The sequence below is a fragment of the Paramisgurnus dabryanus genome, chromosome 3, assembly GCF_030506205.2.
Source record: "Paramisgurnus dabryanus chromosome 3, PD_genome_1.1, whole genome shotgun sequence".
Lineage (NCBI taxonomy): Eukaryota > Metazoa > Chordata > Actinopteri > Cypriniformes > Cobitidae > Paramisgurnus > Paramisgurnus dabryanus.
This window is the reverse complement of record NC_133339.1, coordinates 39,505,960-39,530,545: the sequence shown is the minus strand read 5'-3', so window position 1 is coordinate 39,530,545 and position 24,586 is coordinate 39,505,960. Positions and strand designations below refer to the sequence as shown.

Here is a 24,586-nt window from a genome sequence, read left to right as displayed (position 1 = left end):
ATAATAATTTGGTGATGATGATTATGAAATATTCTTTTAATAGTAATAATAGTAATAATAATAATAATAATAATAATAATAATAACAATTATTATTAATATTATTAATATTAATATTAGTAGTAGTAGTAGTAGTAGTAGTAGTAGTAGTAGTAGTGGTAGTGTAATGGTAGTCATAATAATATTATTATATATCTATTATCATATAATAATAATAATAATAATAATAATAATTGGGTGGTGATGAAATATTCTATTAACAATAATAATAATAATAATAATTACAATATTAATAATAATAATAATAGCAATTATAATAATAATTATTAATAATAATAATAATTATTATTATTATTATTAGTAGTAGTAGTAGTAGTAGTAGTAGTAGTAGTAGTAGTAGTAGTATCATAATATCAAATAAATAATAATAATAATAATAATAATAATATGGTTGTATTAATAAGTATGGTTTTTAAAAGTAGTAGTAGTAGTAGTAGTAGTAGTAGTAGTAGTAGTAGTAGTAGTAGTAGTCATAATAATATTATTATATATATATTATCATAATATAATAATAATAATAATACGATAAAGTATAATATTAATTATTATTATTATTAATAATATTATTATTATTTTGTTGTTGTTGTTGTCTTTTTTAGATCTAATCAAATTGTTGTTATTATTTATAGTAATAATAATAATAATAATAATAATTATTATTATTATTATTATTATTATTATTATTATTATTATTATTATTATTATTACCTATTATTTTTCTATAATTTTTTATACGTTGTTGACTTATAATTGCTCAATTATTATTTTCTTTTTAATATTGTGCCTTCATTCTCATAATAACAACAGCATGGTATTTGGGGGGAAACTATCGTTACCATGTTAAATTTTGCAAAAGAGAGGGTGGGGCTGATACTGTAAGTGTTTTGAAGTGTGCAATTATTTTTTTTAATTCAGCAGTAAATCTGTTTATTTACTGTCTGACAAAGATTTGTGCATGAAAATTAAAAATGATGTCTGTTTATATATTTATATGACTTAATTCATCAAATCAAAACGTGCATGATTGTTTACCAAATACACTGTAACACAATCGTACAGCGCGTGCGTGACTCATGAATCAGGTATCGAACCTGCATTACATTCATGTTAAAACACGCTCTGCTTTCCTGCTTTTATTCTGAAATCAGCCTCTCTCTGCCATTTTGAAACGCATTTCTCACCAACTCCGGCTTCATAGTGCTTCATACAGCCGGTGGCTGTTGATAAACACATATTTTGCATAGTAATATTACGCGGGAAATGTTCATATTTTAACCGTAGGCTACGCTAGTTTTAGCAAAACTTTTACCCGCCTTCAGCGCGACCACACACTCGTGTTATATTTGCATGGGACAGACAGTAGTTTTGACATAACTGTGGTCAACCTCCAACTACACACAACAAGGTCGTCCCATGTCTCGACAGAACGGGCTTATTTGAACCATAAATCTCCTCACCATAGGTAAGTTTATCGCTGTTTTATTACTTTATGGCAGCATTAAACTTTACTAGTCGCGTGTAATCTTATCCGATGTGTGTTGAGTGCTGTATATGGTGTTAACTCTTGCGTTATAGTATTTATAGATATGAAAACAGCGTGTGTATAGTATTTATAGATGTGAAACAGCGTGCGTGTGTGTGTATAGTATTTGTGAAACGGCGTGTGTATAGTATTTATAGATTTGAAACTGTGTCTGTGTGTTTCAGGATGCACTATGTGTCAAGTGGCCCCCTGTCTCTCGGGTCTTTGGGCCTGCTGCGGCTCTTGGGGGCGTCGTGGCCCTGGACCCTCGCTGCGGGTCTGGGTGTTTATTTAGGAACTGGTGGTTGGAGGTTCCTGTATGTGGCAATTCGGACTGCAAAAAGGGACATAAAGTGAGTCACTTATCCACTACAACGTGTTTTCTGTCACATTGCCTACTACAAAATTATATTTTGTTAAAGCAATAATTCAGCCAAAACAGAAATTATTTATTTTATACACATAACTGCTTAAAAGCCCTTAACTTTCTTTTGTGGAAAAGCAAAGGGCAAATTTTTAAGAAAACACTAGTTGCTTTTGACCATGCAATGAAAGTGGATGTGGACTGATGCTGTCAAGCTGAAATTAAGTAAATAAATGTCATTGTGAAATCCAACGATAGCAAATGGACTATATTTACTTTGTTAGTTCCCATTACTAGTTTTTTTTTTTTTTTTTTTTTGCAAACAATTCATCAAAGTCAGTCCACATTTTTGTCTTTATAATCTTTAATCTGAAAATATCAGTGTTGCCAGATTGGAAATGTCCAAGGATCATACCCAAATTCATGCTATTTGGAAGAATATGTAGTGCATCATACACGATAACTAGGTGTACCTTAGTGGAATGGTCAAAACAACTGACTGGAAACTACTGACCTAAGCAATGTGGCTGGAACGATAACTAGTAAAAGAGGGTCATTCTCAAAGATGATTGGCCGAGAAGACAAAACGTGAGAAGAGATGGAGTTGTGGAAAGAATGGAAACAGCAACCACCAAAATCACGTGAAATCTCAACGAATAAGAGCCGTTTTTAATTTCAACCCTACCCCCAAACCTAACTCATAACTCAACATCTTGCGAGATTTTGACCATAGCTGTATCCCTTCTAGACAAAACCAAAGATATAGAAGACCTCTCCTCACAATTATGAAGGTAGACGTAGGATCCACATTCGGATCAATGAGTATAGAAGCCCTATGACTGGAAAAACCATTTGAAGTGTCACAAAATGTGGAAATTATCGTACATTATGGGATTTTTTGCATTAGTGATAAAAATTATGGTACAAATATGATGCTTATCATACATCTGGCAACACTGATACTTACCCACAGGTATAGGGAAAAGGATTGGAAAGAAAATGCCTACTTTTATAAATCCAATTACAGTAAATCCCTTGGGAAATAACAAGCCACACGCTGTTTTTAATACATTCTCTGGTTGAAACCCAAACAGTTTCTGCGCCCTTGAAGGGCACTTTGGAAAGGGGACCCCAGAGGAACAGTCTTCAGATAATTTTATCTGTATATAGTTTTTTTATTTCTCCTATCACCAAGTTTCTTTCTCAAGGTCTCAGTACTGTAGTCTGTTGCAACATACAGTTCAAGGAAGTAAAAAGTATTACGAAATCATCTGCCCACTCCCAAAATAGATATATATGTGAGGCAAACAGACCCCAAATATATTGTTTTTGCTGTACCTTTAAAATCATTCTTGCCTTATGCATTTAGTTTCGAAGCATCCAAGAACCCTTTATTTATATTTGCAATAATTCTTTTTTTAAATCAAGTGTTTTCTCCCTCTCTTGTCCATCAGCGGTTTGTATGTACTCTTGAGGGTTAAACTCGCACTGTGGCATCACATTCGTAATGGAAACAACATACCCTCCATCTTCGCCCAGACTGTGGCTAGGCACCCTGACAAACCAGCGCTCGTGTATGAAGCCACTGGGGAAACGTGGACTTTCACCCAGTTAGACCAGATCTCAAATTCTGTGGCCCACTGGGCATTAAGCCAGGGCTGGACCTCAGGTGATGTTGTGGCACTGTTCATGGAGAGCCGGCCGCTTCAAGTTGCACTGTGGCTCGGTCTGGCCAAAGTGGGTGTGGAGGCTGCACTAATAAACTTCAACCTTAGACGGGATTCGCTGCTGCACTGTATGGGCGCGTCTGCGTCCCGAGGGCTGGTGTTTGGAGCGGAGCTAGCGGACGGTAAGCCAAAAGCGTTTTTTTTTTAAGTACAAAGCATTGCATAAGCAGTGCAAAAGGTTGTGGGTTCCATCCCATGGAAGACCCGTACAGATAAAATGTATATCTTAAAATTAATTTTGGACATTCTGTGAAAATAAAGGTGCCATAGAATGTAAAAGTGTATTTAATAAGGTATAGATGATTAATAAGAGTTTTGTACATGGCAATGACATATCATGATCCTCACACACTATTGTTTCTTCCTTCAAATGCAAACCTTGTGCATGCAAAAGACCGCTGGAAAACGGCCAATCTCAACATAACACCGACTGTGACATTACAGTCAGCATGTACGCCCCCAACATTAAATTACACAGTAAACTTAAGTTTTGACTGCTGAGTTAGCGCTATATGATAGTTAATGCTATATGCTAATGTTCAGGGGTTACAGACGTTATTTGCAGGTCCATACTGAAAAAAAGCACAAACTTAAGGGTTCCGCGTCGGTTTTCATTTATACTTTTGCGTTGTCGTCCGTGTCGCCGTGCAAACAGCGCAGACCGCTGGTAGGCAGTATCCACGTGTGTAACCACAGTAGCAGCGCGACCGTCAATGAAGAAGAAGCTGGACAAGTTAACCCACAAACGAAGAAGAAACAGCAACTTGTTGTGTATGATTTAAGAAGACGAGCAATGATGACAGTAAATAAACAGCGACTTTTGTTGCAGTTTGAGTTAAATCACTCCTCAACTTGGCTCATCTTTGTTTTCACCGTCACAAACGGAAATACCAATGACAGTTTTTTACATGACGGGAGGGGTTCAGGTGGACCAATTTTAACGCGCTGTTAAAAATTTTGCGAGGTGCATGTCAGGCTACGCAGAGCTACGCACAGGCTACAAATAACCTACGGCATAGAACCTCGGGCTTAACCACTCAGAAACGTCCATTAACAATCTCCGAACAATTGGTTGTTCCTCAAAATCTGTAATTTCGTCTGATACAGGCTCAAGCATAAGGTCATGAGCCTCGCTGTGAAACAGCCAGTCAGAGCAGAGCTCAACATTATTATTCATGATCCTTCCAAATAAGGTAATAACAGCCAATTATATTTTAAGGGCAAATCCTAGGGTTGTAAATGGACATTTAAAAACATTTCTGGATCTTTTACAATTAATAAAGTCACATGCCTCCAATGTAGATATCAGAGAACCACCTAACATATAATTTCAATGCATTCTTTGGCACCTTTAACTTCAGTGTTGAATTGAAATCAAACTGTAATACTCCTAGTCTCACAATTAGATTGAGACTTTGAGACTGGATTTCACAGATAGAGTCAGATTTAGACATAATTGCATTGTAGTGAATGGTGTTTGCTTTAATCTAGTCTAATTATGGAGAAAATAAGACATTTAAATAGTGTGGACAAACCCAAATGCGTTTATGTGTTGCAGCTGTGTTTGAAGTGAGCTCCTCTTTGAGTAAGGACATGGTCCGGTTTTGCACTGGAGACCTAAGACCAGACCAGATGTCAGCTCTACAATCTCAGTCTCTGGACTCCATTTTGGCATCTGCTCCTCGACAGCCACCACCCTGCACCCTGTCCAAGGGCTTTAATGGTGAGAGTCGCACAATTTCAAGGGTTTACATGTACAGGTAGAGAAGGGCTGGCATGTGTCTACTTATACTTTCAGTAACTAAGTTTTCACCCACCTACTGTATAATCCGGTGTGTCATAAATTGAATCTTATCCAACCCTTAACGTAAAACGAGTTGACATACCTGCTGTTTTATTGATCCACTAGTTCATGAATCAGATGATGCTCTTACCATTTTTATGTGTGTGTTTTTTATCATTAAGCCACTGGGGTGTTACATTTATTTTATGTTATCTGCTTTTATGATGGTTTTGTGGCAAACTTTAATATAACTGGCCATTAAGTTTTTACAGATAGTTAAGCAGTTGAGAGATCTCCAGACACTTAATTCGAATCCATAGGGAGGACATAAAACATTACACAAATGAATCATGTCTTGGTCTTGAGGGGTAGCGCTGTTTATTGTACGTTCTTAAAATGTTAAATAAGTCTGCCGCCACTTACAATGCATTTCAGTACTACTCTCTTCATTACAGATATAGTCGATTGCATATTACCAAACTTATTACAAGCGCTCTTCAGAGTTGACTCGCAACGAAATTGGTATCTATGGATAATGTCATTTTAATTTGCATCTCGGAAGGAAAGTATTAGCTCAGATGAATGGTTTTAGCTCTCATGAGGCTTTGATACGGTATATGTCTTGAGGTCCTTTACTCTTTTGTCAAGATAATGATAATCTGTTTGAAGATATACATTTGAGCGTGAAGGAGATCTGAGGAAAAAGAGAAAGAAGGATAGGAAAAAAGAAGTACTTAATGAAATGTGACCTGTGCTGTCTAAATGAGTCAGAATGCCTACAGTCTAATTTTGAGCTACTTGCAAAAGAAATGAAAAATTTAGAATTTGAGATTTTCATTCAAATAAGTATATTAAGCACCCGTCTAGCGATCCCATTGTTTCAAATAGCAATTAAACATCTAAAATGATCTTTATACGTTTCTGACAGCTGTACCTTCCTAAATATTTCCTATTACAAAGGTTTTAAACATGCAGAAATGAGAAAACAAAGTGCTTGACTGGTTTGATGTTAAAACGGTTATTAAAGGCGGGGTGCGCGATTTTTGAAAAAACGCTTAAAAAAAGGGAGTCGGGCCGACTACCAAAACACACTTGTAGCCAATCAGCAGTAAGGTGCGTCTACTAAACGACATCGTTGCCTGGGTTGCGTATGTGTGGGGTTGGTCTATCAAAAGAAGGTCCAGATTCTATTGGGGTAGTGGTGTGTTTGTTTAGGTAATTTCAAATGTCAACATTGGTTTTCAGAGATCATGCACGCCACTTTAAGACATAATAAGACACGAAAACGATCTAACTCATGCTGACTGACTTAGTTGCAATGAGCCGATAGAGTCAGCAAAGTTTGCCAGGAGGACTCATCATTGCTTAAAATGACATCCACCAATACAGATAGTTTTGCTTTTATTTCTGTCACAAAATACAAGAAGTGCAGAACGTACAAACTGCAATTATGTTGTGATTATCACCCAATTCAAAGTAATTGCACAGTATGAGTTCCTCTTTTAAATTGTGAGTATATAATCTGCCCTGATCATTGGCTGTTTTTAAACAGTCGGATGATTTCCCATACACTGTTAACCCAAACAGTGCAATGTACTCATTTAAAATGAGTGAACTGTACTCAAACGTAAAAGTTTTTTGTGTGTTCAACGATTTCACCGCTTTGAGTCAAAGAATTTAGCTAACTCAAAAAGTCATTTTAATGTCACCACCTAATTTTAACAAACACTGCAAGTCATTACAAACTTTAAGTGAGTTTTTATGCCATTAGAGTCATAAATAGACTAAATAGAGTTTTATGACAGTCAATCTAGAGCTCGACCAATTTCTCTATTTGCCGATATGAGCCTGTGGCAGATAAAAGAGATGACGAGATATCTCGTCAATTAGGAGAAAATGCTTTCCTGCCAATGACGAGAATTTCCGGCTTTCCGCAAAACCGCTATTATCGACCAGGTGGTAGCGCCTCACGTGAAAGAGAAAGAACTCTGTGTATGCTTAAAAGATCGCTCTGCATCTGATCTCTATCAAAAGTCCTCCACAAAAATGGAATTACCTTTTTTTGTTTGAAAACAGAGGGTCTGTTCTTTCATTTGATATATTGTTTGTTTATATATTTAAAGAAGAACATTTTCTGGAAGGCATTAAATTTTTGTGAAAATCATGAAAAATGCTGCCGCTGGCTAGCAACTTTTTTTTAAATTCTGGCGGAGAAAGAGTTAAAGGCGCTCTAAACGAATTTGTGTGACGTCCCTTCTTGTTGACGTTCGATGTGTTGTCAAACAAAACGGAGCGTAGCTAACTCCTACCCCTCCCTTCCATGCTTTCTGAACGAGTCATGAACGCGTCCAACCCCGACTCCCAAATCCTTCGTGTCGTTTATTGGCTGGAACACTTTGTTATGTTTCGTGGTGGTAGGTTTGACCACTTTGTTTTTGTTGCAGTTTGTGGAGCCTGGGCTGTCTACAGAGACCGCACTTTTTTACAGTGTGTTCAGAGGACAGGCAGCTAGCAGATAGTGAGGACATGTTTACTCTATGAAACTAAATATATACGCCTAAAACACGTGAATTCGCTTAATGTTTTTAGGTAATCTGTTTCTACAAACATTTTTAGGTCTCTGAACTAGTCGGGTTTTACGGTGTAGTGGAAGAAATTGCATTAAGTACACTAAATTTTTTTCAAGCAGTCATTAAATAGTTCTTTCCTTTTTCTCCCACAGATCGTTTGTTTTATATCTACACATCTGGCACCACAGGACTCCCTAAAGCTGCTATAGTGGTGCACAGTCGGTAAGTTAAAGCTATTGTTAACATTTTACAGCCTTATTAATACTAATACAGCCAACTCGTGGTGCAAGCTTTTATGAGCTATTTGATTTTCTAGGTATTACAGGATTGCTGCTTTTGGGTACCATTCTTTTCGTATGCGGCCAGACGATGTCATCTACGACTGTTTACCGCTTTACCATTCAGCAGGTGATTTATTCATTGCATATCGCATGTTTTTTTTTGTTTTATAATGCATGTTTTCACAGATTATTAAACGTATGCTGTGTGTGTTTTGGACAGGTAATATTATGGGGGTGGGCCAGTGTTTGATTAATGGTACAACTGTGGTGGTCAAGAAGAAGTTTTCGGCAAGTCGCTTTTGGGAAGACTGCATCAAACACAACTGCACTGTAAGTGACTCTTACTGAGGTCTTCATTGGAAAAAAACATTTACATTAGACGCTTTTATCCAAAGCGACTTGCAGTTCATTACAAGGTGTTTGATGAGCATATAATAGGTATAGGGTGCATTTGTACCATTGTCATTTTTGGACAATGCCCTATCCACAGATTTAGTCAAGTATCCTATACATTTCACAGACTTAAACGATAAATGAATACATCAGAAATAAATGGCAATCAGAATTGGATCAATGTATAAATAAATAAATCCTGATGTTGGAAAAAACATAATTCCTGTTTTGAGAATCGTTGGGATCAAGTCATCTATACAAGATGCAGAATAGGACATTCAAAAATCACACATCAGTTTTTACTCTCAGGAGAAAATCCTCCAAAATTTTCATCTTTTCAGAATTCATTGTCCATTAAATATATTTGATTGTATTACCTTTTTCCTGTAAGAAACTTTTTCTTTCTGTTGATACTCCTGAAAAAGTTTTTAATCTTTTCTATTCTTACTTTATATAATTTCGCCATGAATGTAACCTTAGAAGCTTGCATGGCGTTTAAAAGAAAGAAAGCTCATATTTGATTTTTCATCTTTTCTAGTCTTAGTTTATATAATCAGACTTTATTCTCGCCATAAGTATAGCCTTTGAAGCTTGCATGGCGTTTAAAAGAAAAGAAAGAAAGCTCATTTTCTAAAGAGGTGGCATTAGCACTAGCAGCATATGAGCTTTTTACTTGATTGTATTTATTATGCTCCTTACCTGTATCAACTGATCTAGACACATAAAAAGTGTAAAACTGATCATACAGTAAATGTAATCTTAACACTAATCTATCTGTCCCATCTAGGTTGTTCAGTATATAGGTGAGATCTGCAGATACTTGTTGTCTCAGCCCGTGCGGCCCTCAGAGCGACAGCACCGTGTTCGATTAGCTGTTGGGAACGGGTTACGGCCAAGCGTCTGGGAGGCATTCGTGGAGCGATTTGGAGTGAAACAGATCGGCGAGTTTTATGGAGCCACTGAGTGTAACTGTAGCATTGCCAATATGGATGGCAAGGTCAGAAATCATTGTTTTGTAAAGTGATAAGAAAGATGCCTTTGTAGTACTTGTGGAGATAAACTGCCTCTCTCAAAACACCAGGTCGGAGCTTGTGGGTTTAACAGTCGCATTTTGCCATACGTGTACCCCATCCGTCTTGTGAAAGTAAATGAGGAGACCATGGAACTGGTACGAGACAAGCAGGGACTGTGTGTACCTTGCCAACCAGGTGCGTTCATGATCAAGAATCATTTTATGTTTGATTTAGTTATTATATTCAGTGGGATCCACTAAATTAATTGACACTTTAATTTGACATTTTTCCTACTTTCAATTATATTATCAGCAGAAATAATTGAGTGGAAAGGCGAATTTAAAAATGTATATAAATTCAAAATTTTTGTATTTGGTGCACTCCATAAACAAATAATACTTTCCACTGTGTGGTACGACGCGGCATTACTTTGGCTCTTCTGCGGTTACATAATCAAAACAATGTAAATTTACACTGAATGCAAATAACGTTCCTTGTTGGCAAACACTATCTGCACTAGCTCTGCCTACCAATGTCTGGTTGGACCACTAAAAAACATGTGGCAATTAACGGCGTCAGTGGCGCATGCTGTAGAGCATGTGGTAGAGGTCTTCATGCTCCACTTAGATCTCAAAACGCAAGGTCTGACCCGAGCGGGTTATGGGTCGGGTGGCCTTGGGCTTTGGTAATTTAAAATAAATGTTTTTGTGGAACGGACCCAAGACCCAAACTATCTCGCGTGTGTGCATCAAGTTTGCCAAGAGCGCTTCTGACTTTGTGTGGCTGGCAGTAGGTTACTTTTCATTAAGCCAGACCTCTCAATCAATTTTTAATGCACATTTTATCAGTTACCTTGGTGTCGTCGTCAGATAACAAATAAAAAAATACATTGAGCAGTAGGCCAAATTGGTTGCGAGGCCACTTGAGTTTCTTTCTGTCTTACTGGTGCGTGTGGGGATGCAGACTGCACACATCGGTGCCATTTACATTCGTATAAAAAAAAATTGCCGCTGGGTTTGGTCGGACTCTGGTCAAATTTTTTCTGGCTTGTCTCGGGTCGGGTTTTTCTTTAAAAAAAAAAAAGATTTATGCATGTCGGGAAAAAGTGATTTGGCTCATTTCGGGTTGGGTAAATTTTTTTTGGATCAGAGAAGACCTCTAGCAGGTGGCTCTTGGGAATGGCTTTTGGCGCAATGTTGCTTGTTCAAATCCACCTTTTGCCGATCTCACTCTTCATTTTCCTATCACATTGAAAAGGCATTTATTTTCAAAACTAATTTAACAGTTGAAATAAAGAGCCTAACAAATGTTTATTAAGAATAAACTTAATAACATTATTTACTGGTTAGGAGTCTGTGTGGAGGGCTTTTATTTTCCCAATAATGCAGCATCCATTTAAAGGCGGTCTAAGCGAATTTCATGTTTTAGACCAGTGGTTTTCAAACTGGGGGCCGCGTGATGGTGCCAGGGTGGCCCCAGTTTTATGACATTTTATGAAATACATTAATTTATCATGAATTATGTGTAATTAAACCTAAAAAAATAAAGCTACTAACCAAAAGCACTACTTTTTATATAATTTAATGTTTTTTTTATTATTAAAATGTTGAGTTTTAGAACAGTTTTTTGTCACATATTTTCTTTGGGGGGCCGCGAAGGAATGCACCGAGCACAAGGGGGGCCACACGCTGAAAAAGTTTGGGAACCACTGTTTTAGACCATAAATCATTTTTTGTTACAGCAAACATCTCCTCACTATCTGTTAGCTGCATGTCCTCTGAACACAATGTAAAACAAAAACGCAGTCTCTCTAGACAGCCCAGGTTCCACAAACGGCAACAAAAACAAAGTGCCGCAGCCTACAACCACGAAACATGAACGTTTTCCAGCCAATGAACGTCAAGAAGGATTTGGGGGTGGGGTTTGGGGGGTTAGTGCGTGTGAGGAAGCACGGAAGGGAGAGGGAGGGGCAAGGGGAGAGAGAGGGGGAGGAGTTAACTACGCTCCATTTTGTTTGACAACACTTCGAACGTCAACAAGAAGTGACGTCACACAGATTCGCTTAGAGCGCCTTTAATAAATATAATCATTTACACTTCATGAATTATTGTGTCCTGTTAATCTACAAATATAATTATGTGCAAATATTATCTGCCAACATGGATAGCATCTAAGTACAATTTACACTTATTGCAAGTTTAATCATTTTATTTCTGAAATAAAGCTTATTTTCACCTACTGTTATTAGCATATCGCTATAAAAATGCTGATATTGTCACTTAGTGTTAATAGAAATAAGCTCTCTATTTTTACTTTGTGTTAAATAGCATCTATCATTAAGAAAATATGCTAGTTTCACTTAGTGTAAATTGTATGTAACGCTATTTGTACTTGGTGTGAATGAATAAACATAACACAAACAAATGCACAAAACGTAGATTTTTTTTCACTGCTAAAAATGGAGTTTGGGGACTCGTACAACAAAGCACAGATGACATTGGTTTGCTCAACGATGCACAAGGGTCAGCTAATCTTGCATTTAGCAATGATGCTGGTAGTGATGATTTTCTCTGACCAATTAGTGAAAGCCACATTTTAGTATCGGTATGGCTCACTTGGTAAGATAATACTAAAAGAAGTACCAATTATGTACACAGTGGAACCCCCTCCAAATAGTTAGCAGTACCGAGTTGTACTATGCAGTGGAAAAAAAATCTAATCTAAACCCTACCCTAAATCCTTTAATCACTAACCCATAATTTACAAACCCATAAACTAGAGGTAAATGGGTGACAATGGTTTACAAGCCCTTAACCCAGTCCTGAATGTAAATTTTGACCGCTAAACCTAGTTCTTCTATCTGATGAGGTAATAGAAATGTTGTTCCAATGTTGATGCATGTCTTACTTGGTCAAATTAAATCTCATTAACCCTTTATCACCAGCATGAAGTAGGATCTTGTGTGCTTTAGTGGAAACTAAGTAACCGAATCTTCTGTATAAAGGAGCTGGTGTTGACATATTTCTTTATTGCAGTTTTTTTTTCAAAATCGTAAAACCTTCTTTATTGTATAAAAAAAACACTAAAGTGTCTTTAAATATGGCTTTGTTGGATGCAGTGGTGGAATTGAAAAGCTGTAAGTTTTTAATGCTTACAAATATTCAATTTATAATATAAAAATTTCTATATTTATAGTATATATTGCTATAAAATGTTTGTAATTTATTTCTAATATTTTTTTAATGTTTTGGAGCACAGAGATCCTTCAGTTGAACATGTTCAGACTAAAAGCCAAAAAAACTCAATTTAATTCCATAGGGACTAGTGATAGACCAATATATTGAAGTGGCCGATAAATCTTTTTTCCAGCAGCTAATAAACCTTTCTGTTCCTTAAATCTGTTTTTCCTAATAAAAAGAGTCAGATGTAAATCCAAAGTCTGACAGACAGTAAAACGACCAATCGGTTTTCTCTTTAATGACATTACTTTACACACAACAACACTCCAGCATGCAGCAAAGTCAGTGATGCATCAGATCAGCAATACACATCAGGAGCTCAGATGCAAAGCCACTAAACACAACCTCCGTCAAAAATGAGATAATGATATTAACCGAATGCTTTTGGCGTGTATTATACATTCATAAAATACTTCAGCTTCAAATCTGCTTAATTCCGGCCTCAGGTCATTCAGAAATACTGATTTGTATGCAGAATTCATTAAGTTAATTTAAAAGAAAATATTTTAGACACACTTAGAGGGTTTTGCATCTGAGCTCTTCGTGTCTCATAATTATTTTTAAAGAACTTAAAAATATATTAAAAAAATACTATGCATTATTTAGTTTTCCCAATTTTCTTTTTCTCTCTAATTTACTGTAATAACATTTGTCTTATATCGAGCTTATGTCGGCCAATCGCCCATATTGCTTTTTCAATATCTGTATCTGCAATAGCCATTTTAAAAAAAACATATCAGTTGACGACTAATGGGAGTTTGAATTCCAGATTTTCAATGTAGCCTCATACTTTTGGATCCCATTGTATTTACTTTCTTTATATTGTTTTGGACATATCTATTGTATATATTGTAGCAAACAAATCAATTGTCATTCTTCTCTCACAGGTTTTAGTTTGTGCACATCATCAGTTATTTTCTGTGTGCATTGACTTATATTGTTCTTACAGGAGAGCCTGGACTGTTAGTGGGCAGAATTAATCAGCAGGATCCTCTGAGACGCTTCGACGGTTATGCCAGTCAAGATGCCACCAGAAAGAAGATTGCCCACAATGTGTTCAAGAAAAACGACTCCGCATATCTGTCAGGTGCCAGGAAGCGCCCGAGTTGTGGATAACACTGCCTGTATTCAGAGATTTAATCAGTGGTGCATAGTTTAGATCAATTATTGATTTTAGTTTGTTTGTACTTTGCGACTTATATTATACATTTTAATGAAAAAGTTTGGTTTGCATTAATGGATGGAATCTAGCCGCATCTAAGGACCATAATGGCAACGTAAACAGTTTTTTTAATTGTCTGGGTGTTTGTTTATTAGCCTAAGAACTTGTAGTATCACCATTGGGACACATTTGCAACCAATTTGTGGTATTTAGACGCAATTAATTCCTGCACTAGCCAGTAATCTCTGTTAATTTGTTGTCTCTTAGGGGATGTTTTGGTTATGGATGAGTTTGGATACATGTATTTCCGGGACCGCAGTGGTGATACGTTCCGTTGGAAGGGCGAGAACGTTTCTACTACGGAGGTGGAGGGAACGTTGAGCAGTCTGTTGGGACAGACTGATGTGGCAGTGTTTGGAGTAAACGTACCAGGTGAGGAAATTAAAGAAACATTTGTTCTGTGGCTTTATGGGACCTAGATCTATTCATATTTTTGTGACCTCATATATAACGTGTGTGTGTGTGTGTGTGTGTGTGTGTGTGTGTGTGTGTGTGTGTGTGTGTGTGTGTGTGTGTGTGTGTGTGTGTGTGTGTTGCAGGTGTGGAGGGGAAGGCAGGAATGGCTGCCATTGCTGATTCAACAGGAAACTTTAACTGTGAATCTTTCATGAAGGTGGTTCAGCAAGCTTTGCCTCCATACGCACGGCCAGTATTTCTGCGTATATCCCCAGAAGTGGATACCACAGGTTAGTGAAGATCTTAAAGGGACACTCCACTTTTTTTGAAAATATGCTAATTTTCCAGCTCCCCTAGAGTTAAACATTCGTTTTTGACAGTTTTGGAATCCATTCAGCTGATCTCTGGGTCTGGCGCTAGCACTTTTAGCATAGCTTAGCATAATCCATTGAATCTGATTAGACCATTAGCATTGTGCTAAATAATAACCAAAGAGTTTTGATATTTTTCCTATTTAAAACTTGACTCTTCTGTAGTTACATTGTGTACTAAGACAAACAGAAAATTAAATGTTGTGATTTTCTAGGCAGATACGGCGAGGAACTATACTCTCATTCTGGCGTAATAATCAAGGACTTTGCTGATGCAACATGGCTGCAGCAAGCGTAGTGATATTACACACTGGCCGAAAATAGTCCCCTGCTATTGAAAGTGTGTAATATCACTACGCCTGCTGCAGCCATGGTACCGCAGCAAAGTCCTTGATATTAACAAGGTACTCAAACAAATCTATCATGACAACAATGATCGAGTGGGTCATTGTTTATGGTGATTGGTTATGGTGCCGTTTTTAGGTTTGATTGGTTAGCGTTGTCAGAGCATGTGGTTTGGAGTAAAAATCCGGGTTTTGTTATGTTTTTTTTGGGGGGTTTTTTGTGATCCCGCCCACTGCCAATTTATCCAGTAGTGTATTTCGACAGCTTGGTTTCCAGTTGCCTTTTACAGTTCACCGCTATGTTGACTCCAAAACGACCCTGTGAGGGATGGACGTCCACAGCGTGCGCTTTAAACCTATTGTTTTGAACCAGGATGCTGATCATTCAGTCATCAAAACACAGAAAATACATAATTTTACACATTTCCACAGGACAAAAAAACTCAGAAATCTTGGATTGTTAAAATGAGAAGCGACATATGACCTAATTTTGAGATAAGAGCAGCGCAATGTGTACATAAAATCTGTTTTGTTATTAGCCTGTTGGATAATCATTCATTTCTAATGTTGTAAGTAGTGTTGTCACAGGAAAGAAATTGCAGTAGGCTACCTATACCAGTAATAATTTACGGTTCTCTGTACCAATTTTGGTACCAAAGCAAAACACAAAAACATGCTAATTAAGCACAATTTTATTAATAAAGTTAAAGGTCAAAATGTAAAGAATAATTGATGACAGACCATTGAATTATAAGAAAATATTGCACACCCAAGGTGATAATGTGGCACGACGCAAAGCGAATGCAACCTAATTTCTCAATGGTGCTACTTAAAAAAATCTATCCATCTGAGGGATTAAAGTCTCTGCGACTTTGTAGACCCCTCCTTCTTATTGGCCGTGGTCCAGATATTTCTTTTTTTTCCAACACAATAAAATAAATAAATAAATATATATACATGGCTATACCTTCTTGCATTCATATACATGTACACATAGCTTAAATAAAACTGCGTAACAGCATGCCAAGGAAAAGAAAGAAACAATATGAATACTTCTTGCAAATACTTACAAAGAAATAAACATTTACTATTATCATAATTTTTTATTTATTTATTTTTTAAACAGAAAAAATGTCCAAAAGGGAGCAGGACGAAGTTGAAGCTTATGTTTCCCACCCCTCTATCACTTTAGTTTTTTCTTTAAATATTCTATATTTTTACAACATAGTAACCAATATATACAATAATTTATCTCTTATTTTACACATTCTAAACCCTTTCATTTTATATTCCTGTACGTGTGTGTGTACGTTTGAAAATGCGTGTGCTGCAGTTAGACAGAGAGGTGAGTAGCTTAGCTCCATCAGATAAACAGAGTGGATGTGGCCGCGGATGATGAGAGAAAATTAAAAGAACGATTGACAACGTTAAGAATGTTAGGTTAAGGCCTGATCCGTCCGAAAAACATAACCAATGCTCTGACACAGAGCCGTCAACCTTCCAGGTTATGTCAAGCCCTGGTAATGAGCCACATACAATCAAGTCAGATTATGAAGAAAAATGGCTTGAACGTAAACCCGACGAACAGCAATGATTTTGAATGTGCACAATTTATAGAAAAAAGGCATTTTAAGTAATTTAGGCTGTAGCTCCCATCTAGCCAGGACTACTTTTTTTATCCTAATCCTACCTCCAAATCTAATCCTAAACTTTTGTGCGTTGGCTGTATCCATATTACCACCCTGCCGATTGGCTGTCTTAAATAGAGAAATCAATTCCTTCCTTGATTCGCATTGTTTACTCATTTATGAATAAATCCCCTATCATAAATTTCCCCAGGGGTTTAGTTTCAATAGCACCAAATTAATAGAACATGATGATTACGTCGTTGTTTGGTGAAAAAAGTAAAAAGCCTACATTAAATGTGTTGCACTTAAATAATAAGCAAATTAACAAAACAAATTAAAAAGTAGCCTAGCCAATATGAGTTTGTTATTTTTTGTTACACGCTTCAAAACCGATGCAGCACAAACCACATCATGCTTTTTAAATTGTTTTAAAATACAGTGTTATGTTATTATTGTGAGCAGGGCATGAAATTAACACCCGACCACACGCCAAATGCGGGTGGATTTTGCAATTGGCGGGTAACACTGTCAATCTACCAGCCACATTGGCGGGTAGCTAATGCGAATCAGTGATGCGCAGGTCATTGTATAACCAACCCACTCCCGACCGACATTTTCAACTAACCCGCCCCGGCCGCAATTGTTCAAAATAGTTTTTAAACTCGACCGACTGACCGCGGCCTGAATATCTTTAAAATATTTTTGGATGACTCTTAACCGGCACCCGCTCATTTCTTATCAACCTGCGCATATCACCGATGCAAATTGAGTGATTCATTGAGAGGATGCGACTGCTGTTTCGCAACGTTCATGCGATTGGAAAGAAGATGAGGCACTTCTCTGACTACGTTTGGATGTGCGAGTAAGTATTAAACTGAGATGGGTACAATCACAGTTACACAGATGTGTAGTGCTGCTGTGACGGATCAGAACTCTTGATGTGTAAACTTTAGAGAGAGTTGCGCTACTATGCCTTATACTATAGTACATTAACATACATTTTGCGAATATAGTAATGAAAAACAACGTATGTGCGGCGTTTATGTGCGCAGTTTGTGCCCCCTCTGTCTCTGTTTGCGTGCGCGGGTTTAAGGGGACTCAATAGGGCACATCGGAGAGATGCGTTCCTAAAAGCATGCGTACATAAAATCTTTCAGCTCTTGACAGGGCACATATAAACAAAATGATCTCAACAGTATTCATTTTCTAATAAAACATTTCTGTCTTAAGTGTATGTATCAAGAGTCAAAAACCAGTCTGTGCTGGTCTTAAAGAGACAGTAACCTCAATTAACCTACTTAAGTCTGTGTCATTAATGTTAATCAAACAACCTAAGACAAAGAGAAATTCACTTTTGTAGCTCTGATAAAAAATTCTATTTAATTCATACAATAAAGACAGTGTTATAATTCACTATTCGGGCAAAAAAAAAAAACTGGCTGGTAAAAAGTCTCTGTGGCAGGTGGATTTCTAAATCCACCTGCCACAGTGGCTGGTGGTCAAAAAAGTTAACTTCAGGCCCTGATTGTGAGTGTACACAAATAAAAGCACACTATTTACAGTTTTGAATGTTGTTTTACTTTTATCTGTATGACCCTTAGACTGTAAAAAAAGATGGACATAATGTCCTCGACGACATCCATAGGTTTCTGAAGATCGTTTTTTAAGCCAATAGTAGGCAGGCGTGCGGTCGCCATCTTGGCTGTGCATCACCGCGCATCACTCACGGTTATCCGAAAAAGAGTAAAGAGGTGGGGCATGGGTGAAGCTGAGGTGGCTGGTTGCTGAAACCACACCCGCCAAGCTCGACTTTAGTGACAGTGGTGGTCACTCAACCGTCACTCAAGTGGCCACGCCCTTAATTATTATTACTTGAGTTCTTTGGACATCCCTTTGAAATCACTGCACTCATATCAGCAAGTAATCAGGTCATTCTAAATTTACACACACAGCAGATAGTGACCATTGACTTCCATAGTAGGAAAGTAAATATTTTGGAAGTATTTTGATAAATGATGGTAAGCACAAAGTTGATGGTGTCCATTAAATTCCATCATATTTTTTATTCCTACTATGAAAGTCAATGGTCACTATCTGCTTTGTGTTTACCATCATTTCTCAAAATATCTTCTTTTGAGTTCATCAGAAAAAAGAAATTCATACAGGTTTAGAACAACATGAGGATGAGTAAATGATGACAGAATTTTCATTTTAAAGTGAACTATCCCTTTAAATCCAGTGCTTGCATACACTGCTTTAAATGGCTTATGAATTTACGTGCAATGCGAGTGCAACGGCTGTTTTAATCAAGTGCTTGAGCCAGTGGCGGAAATCTGCCAGTCCCAAGCTGAGTAACCAGCTCTTTCTCATCGTCTTCTCATTTCTGCCATCGTCAGTCAGCTTGAAAGTGATAAATAATAAAAGTGTCATTTCAGATTATGCGTCCTCCAGAGGATGCATTTGTCGTGCCCATACCATGACTTTGCCAACTAAGAATTAAAATAGACAGTGAGGGCCTATAAATGGAACCTCATCAGGACACAACCTTGATAAGGCTCAATGCTTTACAGTCCCAGTGGGAAGGGGCAGGGCAGCGAAAAAATTTAAAGTGAGGTATTCACCCGCAAGCAATCAATATCTCATAAATCACCGTTAAAGGTTCACCCACAGAAAGTTTTTGAATGGGCATTTTTGACATGTAATAAATAATCTGTGGGGTAGATTCCTGTGCACTTACTCATATTGTAGTTTACTGTACCAGAGTGCGATTGGTTCTCCTCCTTACTTCCCGTTGATCACCGTCCCATACCATACCGTATTAAAGACCACATCTGGACACGTACCAGTCCCAGGGTGGACCAAGTGCGCCACACCTGGGTACAGTATGGTAGTGATCATACTAATGAGACGAACCAGACTTTAAACAGACTCTATAAGGTCCTCTTTAATAATCTTGCAGTGTTCATTTGCTCATCATAGTTTCATCAACATTAATCTTTGTGACAGTGTTTTAATTTAAACATTTTCATTATCATGTTTTAATCGAAAATCGTTTTATCATTTTATTACGGGAACTTAAATGAGACCACAATGGCCCATAAATACGACCTCGTGAGGATGCATCCTCTGAAATGAGATGCAGATTGAGTTATAAAAATACACACGAGCTGGTTTCTAATTTGCAAACAAAATGAAAGCATTACAAAAGTATAAATTAAGGCGCAATGCTTGCCATCATCAAGTGCACTCCTGTAAGTGTCTTGACAACCAATGTGAGGGTTGAGTTTGAGGATTTAATATTTTCAATTTGGACTGCGGTACCAAGTTAGCTAGCAGTCAATATCACTTATAGCGCCTTTAAAGGTACAAACACAAAAATAGGGGCATTTTGACATGCTATAATACCGGTAATCTCAAAATGAAAATTAACCCACATTTTACTATGCTAGGTGTATACAACTTTTTCTTTCAGCCAAACACAGTCTGAGTTATATATTTAGTAATATCCTGGCTCTTTTCAGATTTTATAATGGCATGGGATAGTGCCCCATTTTAAAGGGGACATTTTACCAGACTTTTTTAAAATGTAAAATAAATCTTTGGTGTGCTCAGAGTAGGTATGTGAAGTTTTATCCCAAATTATTACACGGCTCTCTGGAATGCTTGATTCTGATTGGTCAGTTGAGGCATTTGCAGGCTCGTTCTTTTCAAATAATAACCGCTCCAAAGTAATGAGCATAGCTGGTACTACTTGTACGAGTAAAATCGCTTCGCGCCAATAAAGATCAATAAAGATTAGTGTTTGGCGCCATCTTGTGACAAACACTGGACAATCACGACAAGACAGCTTACTGAGACTGAACTTGACAAAATAGAGCATGACATCTACGAAGCCAACACACAAAAAAATACAGAATGGGCATTAAAACTTCTCAAAGACTGGTTAAAGAGAAAAAAATGGAGACAGACAAGTATGAAGCAGAGGATCTTAATAAGGTATTACGATCATTTTATGCATCTGTGCAAAGTTTCGCGGAAGGATAAAAATGTTCATTTAAAATAAATATGCCAATAAAATGTTTCAAATTCATATTCATGTCTGTTTTTTTTTCTTATGTGACAAGTAACTGTGTAATAAGCGGGATAATGTAGAGGCAGCCGGTAGTTATCGGGAAATAAGCCCCTTCAGTGTGATACAAGACCCTCCGCTTCGCGTCGGGTCCTGATCACACTGTCGGGGCTTATTTCCCGATAACTACCGGCTGCCTCTACATTATCCCTTACATAACATATAGATAATTTATTATAACATGTCAAAATTGACACTTTGTAGGTGTGAGCAAAAATGTGCTGTTTTTGGGTGTGTCATTTAAAATGCAAATGAGCTGATCTCTGCACTAAATGGCACTGCCGGGGTTGGATAATGCAGATTAAGCGGCGGTATTATCCCCTTCTGACATCACAAGGGGAGACAAATTTCCATTAATTATTTTTTCACATGCTTGCAAAGAATGGTTTACAAAAACTAAGTTACTGGGTTGATCTTTTTCACATTTTCTAGGTTGATAGAAGCACTGGGGACCAAATTATAGCACTTAAATGTGGAAAAAGTCAATTTTCATGATATGCCCCCTTTAAAAGCTTCAAAAAAAACATCCATCCGTACGGTTAGAAAACATCTTCCAAAGCGAAGTAATGAGTTTTTATAAATACGTTTTTATATTTCAAACTTTACAAACTACAGCCTACACGTTGTTAAGGTTGAGATACTTACATGTATTTTATAATTGTCATGTTATCATTCCCTTTTCCTTATATTTATAGCCTATTGCTTTTCTATGTTTGTTCCAAAACGAATCCTAGATTTTTTTTCCACCAAACCGAACCCTAGGCTTGCGCTACGCTGGTCGACGTCACGCGGCCGTTGATTACACACATCGGGTGCTGACATGGAGATGAGCTTTTTCTTTCGGTGAGCCTTAGGGGCTGGACACACCAAAACGTTTAAACACGGCTGAAAACGCCTTAAGGGAGCCAAAAGCCAGCTGTTTTTCAGCCGAGCGCTTGGTAGCTGTGATGCTTCAGCGGTGAGCCGGTTGGTTGCTGTGGTAATGTCCCGCCCCTCCTCCACTGTAATTGGACGGCCGTGTGAAAACTGACATTGACGAGCGGAGCTTCTCACTCAAAGTTAAATATAGTTTTCAGCGCGAAGCTGCTTGCTTATTGGAAAAACGAGCGTGTTGCAACGCATCGCTTTCAATATGCATAGGCTTATGGTAATTGTCAAAATAGTTTTTCCAACTTGTCATCCTGGCATAATGTACAGTTAAAATTAAATAAAATGAAAAATACACGGCGGACGTTGTTTACTTCATTAATGTGCTTTACTGTGTTAATGGAATAAGGATGCGAGTAGGATTCGGTTTCGGCCGAATCTTAAACGGTGGATTCGGGATTCGGCCGAACCTTAAAAAATCTGGATTCGGTGCATCCCTAGTATTTTCTAAAAATAAGTTTTACTACAAAGCTTTGTTTGCATCTTTCATTGTAGTTTTAATGTTGTTTGCAAGTTCGTGCTCTGTTGAACTCTTTCACCGCCAGCATTTTTTTTTTAAAGTTGCCAGCCAGCGCCAGCGTTTTTCATGATTTTCACCAAAGTTTAATGCCTTCCAGAAAATGTTCTTCTTTAAATATATAAACATACAATATACCAAATAATAGAACAGACCCTCTGCTTTCAAACAAAAAAAAAAACGTTTCATCCTACCTTCAGTGGTTCTTTTGTAATCAGCTTTTGAATATGGGTAGGTTTCTGCAAAAACACCACATTTTGAGCAAAAAGCAGAGATAATTCCATTTTTGTGACGGACTTTTCATAGAGATCCCATTCAGAGCGACCTTTAAAACAGACACGGACATGCAGCCGCTTGCCATAGGGCAATACTTCCGGGTTTAAAAAGTTGCGGGATTGGAAGGGATAATAGCGGTATTGCGGCAAGATGGAAAATCTCGTCATTGGCGGGGAAGCGTTTTCTCTTAATTGACGAGATATCTCGTCAATGGCGGTGAAAGAGTTAACGTTAGGCTACAGTTGCATGTTGTAGAGTCATGCATGGGACCTGTTTGATAACCTGCACCCACAGTGATTAACAGAACTCCGACCCATTATCCGATATTAGCATCAATTTAATTTCATACCCGGCACGTTGAGACATAAAGAACACGACCCGAAATCCATGGGTTTTGTCTAGAAGGGATACAGCAAGGATTAGATTTGGAGGTGGCTAGATGGGATACAGCTACAACCTAAATCCTGTGAAATGTTGTGTTTAGGGTTAGATTTGGGTAAAGGATTTGGATAAACAGTGCTCATACGACGAGATTTTGTTTGCTGTGTCCCTTCTAGCCACAACCGCAGGTGTGGCGGGAATGTTTTTTGGCGTGGCGACCCGCCACGGCAGAATTCATGTAGCGGAAATACTGTATACACCTAGGATGGCTTAAGGATGAGTGAAAGTAATTTTTATTGTTGGGGTGAACTATGCCTTTAAACTACATCTTGTGAAATGGGCATAATAGTTTCATCAGCATTAATCTTTGAGACATTGTTTGTGATGCGCACGTCCAGCCCTGGCACATGTATTCATTTTTTAGAGCTCTGGAGTGCTTCAAAATAAAAAAAATGCCCATCTCTACTATTAACAACCATCTGAAACGATTCAATCTGTGAAAGTGATCGCCTCAAGCCTTCTGTTTGGGCTGTCCACGATCGATTGCTCAAGACTGATGTTAATAACAGATGATAGGAGCCTAACATGGAGCACATTTTGATCTATATACTGTAAATAACATCTGTTTTGACAGTTTTTTTCTTTCTTTTCAACAGGAACATTTAAAATACAGAAGACCAGATTACAAAGGGAAGGATTCGACCCACGGCTCACAACTGACAAGATTTATTTTCTCAACCCTAGAGCAGGCCGATACGAGCTTATGAATGAGGATCAGTACAATGCTTTTGAAGAAGGCCGGATATCTCTTTGATATGTGAAGTATGCGGTCCAAACTCATCTTCTTCCAGACCTGCCTATGCACAATGTCACTGAAATTCAAGCGCAGCCACCGAGATGTGTCCTGTTAGTAGGCCATTTACATTAACGTTTAATATAATAGAACGCACAAGCCGTGCCTTGACAAACTGATATGCAATAACTGTAAGAGTGAGTTTTTAATTTTTATTTTAATCCCTTAATCTGATTGGATGGTAGTGTATGACCAGTTTTACATAAGAGACTAAAGCGAACATGACGTACTTAACGAATGAGGTCTATATTTGACTTAACCACTAGCTGACTGAGACCTGAATACGATGTGTGAATGGTAACAGTTTGGAGACTTTTATTACTATGATAAACATTGTTAATATGCCTAGCTCTGATGTTTTAATCATCTTTAAAGTGACTATTTTTAGACTACTGAAAGATACAGAGTATCTTTATAAATAACCAGAAACAAAGTGCCTTAGGTTTGACCTCCCTACCCCCTGTGTGACATGGAGAGATCTGTACAGTGCTATTATATTGATATGATGTAGATACTGTAAGCCTGTTTCATCATATTAATCCTCTCAAGAGTTCTGAATGAATCATGCAATAAATAAATGTTCTTACTAAA

The 24,586-nt window shown here is 37.5% G+C and overlaps 1 protein-coding gene across 1 annotated transcript; it reads left to right on the top strand.

Annotated features, from left to right (window-relative positions):
- The first annotated feature begins 1,215 nt into the window (after positions 1-1,215).
- On the top strand, positions 1,216-24,586 carry slc27a1a (solute carrier family 27 member 1a). The gene is made up of 13 exons (XM_065244631.2): positions 1,216-1,521; positions 1,767-1,934; positions 3,400-3,794; positions 5,231-5,395; positions 8,178-8,247; positions 8,342-8,433; positions 8,527-8,636; positions 9,487-9,696; positions 9,781-9,907; positions 13,901-14,038; positions 14,381-14,545; positions 14,713-14,859; positions 23,799-24,586. Exons 2-13 carry the CDS (start codon positions 1,768-1,770, stop codon positions 23,954-23,956), a joined length of 1,944 nt encoding a protein of 647 aa, XP_065100703.2. The 5' UTR covers positions 1,216-1,521; position 1,767; the 3' UTR covers positions 23,957-24,586.

What these genes read in the sequence shown, in the direction of transcription:
- slc27a1a (XM_065244631.2), top strand. Translation starts at nt 1,768, where the DNA reads ATGCACTATGTGTCAAGTGGCCCCCTGTCTCTCGGGTCTTTGGGCCTG. An exon ending in GCTATAGTGGTGCACAGTCG is followed by an intron (nt 8,248 to 8,341) that starts GTAAGTTAAAGC and finishes TTGATTTTCTAG; the next exon opens with GTATTACAGGATTGCTGCTT. An exon ending in CGACTCCGCATATCTGTCAG is followed by an intron (nt 14,039 to 14,380) that starts GTGCCAGGAAGC and finishes GTTGTCTCTTAG; the next exon opens with GGGATGTTTTGGTTATGGAT.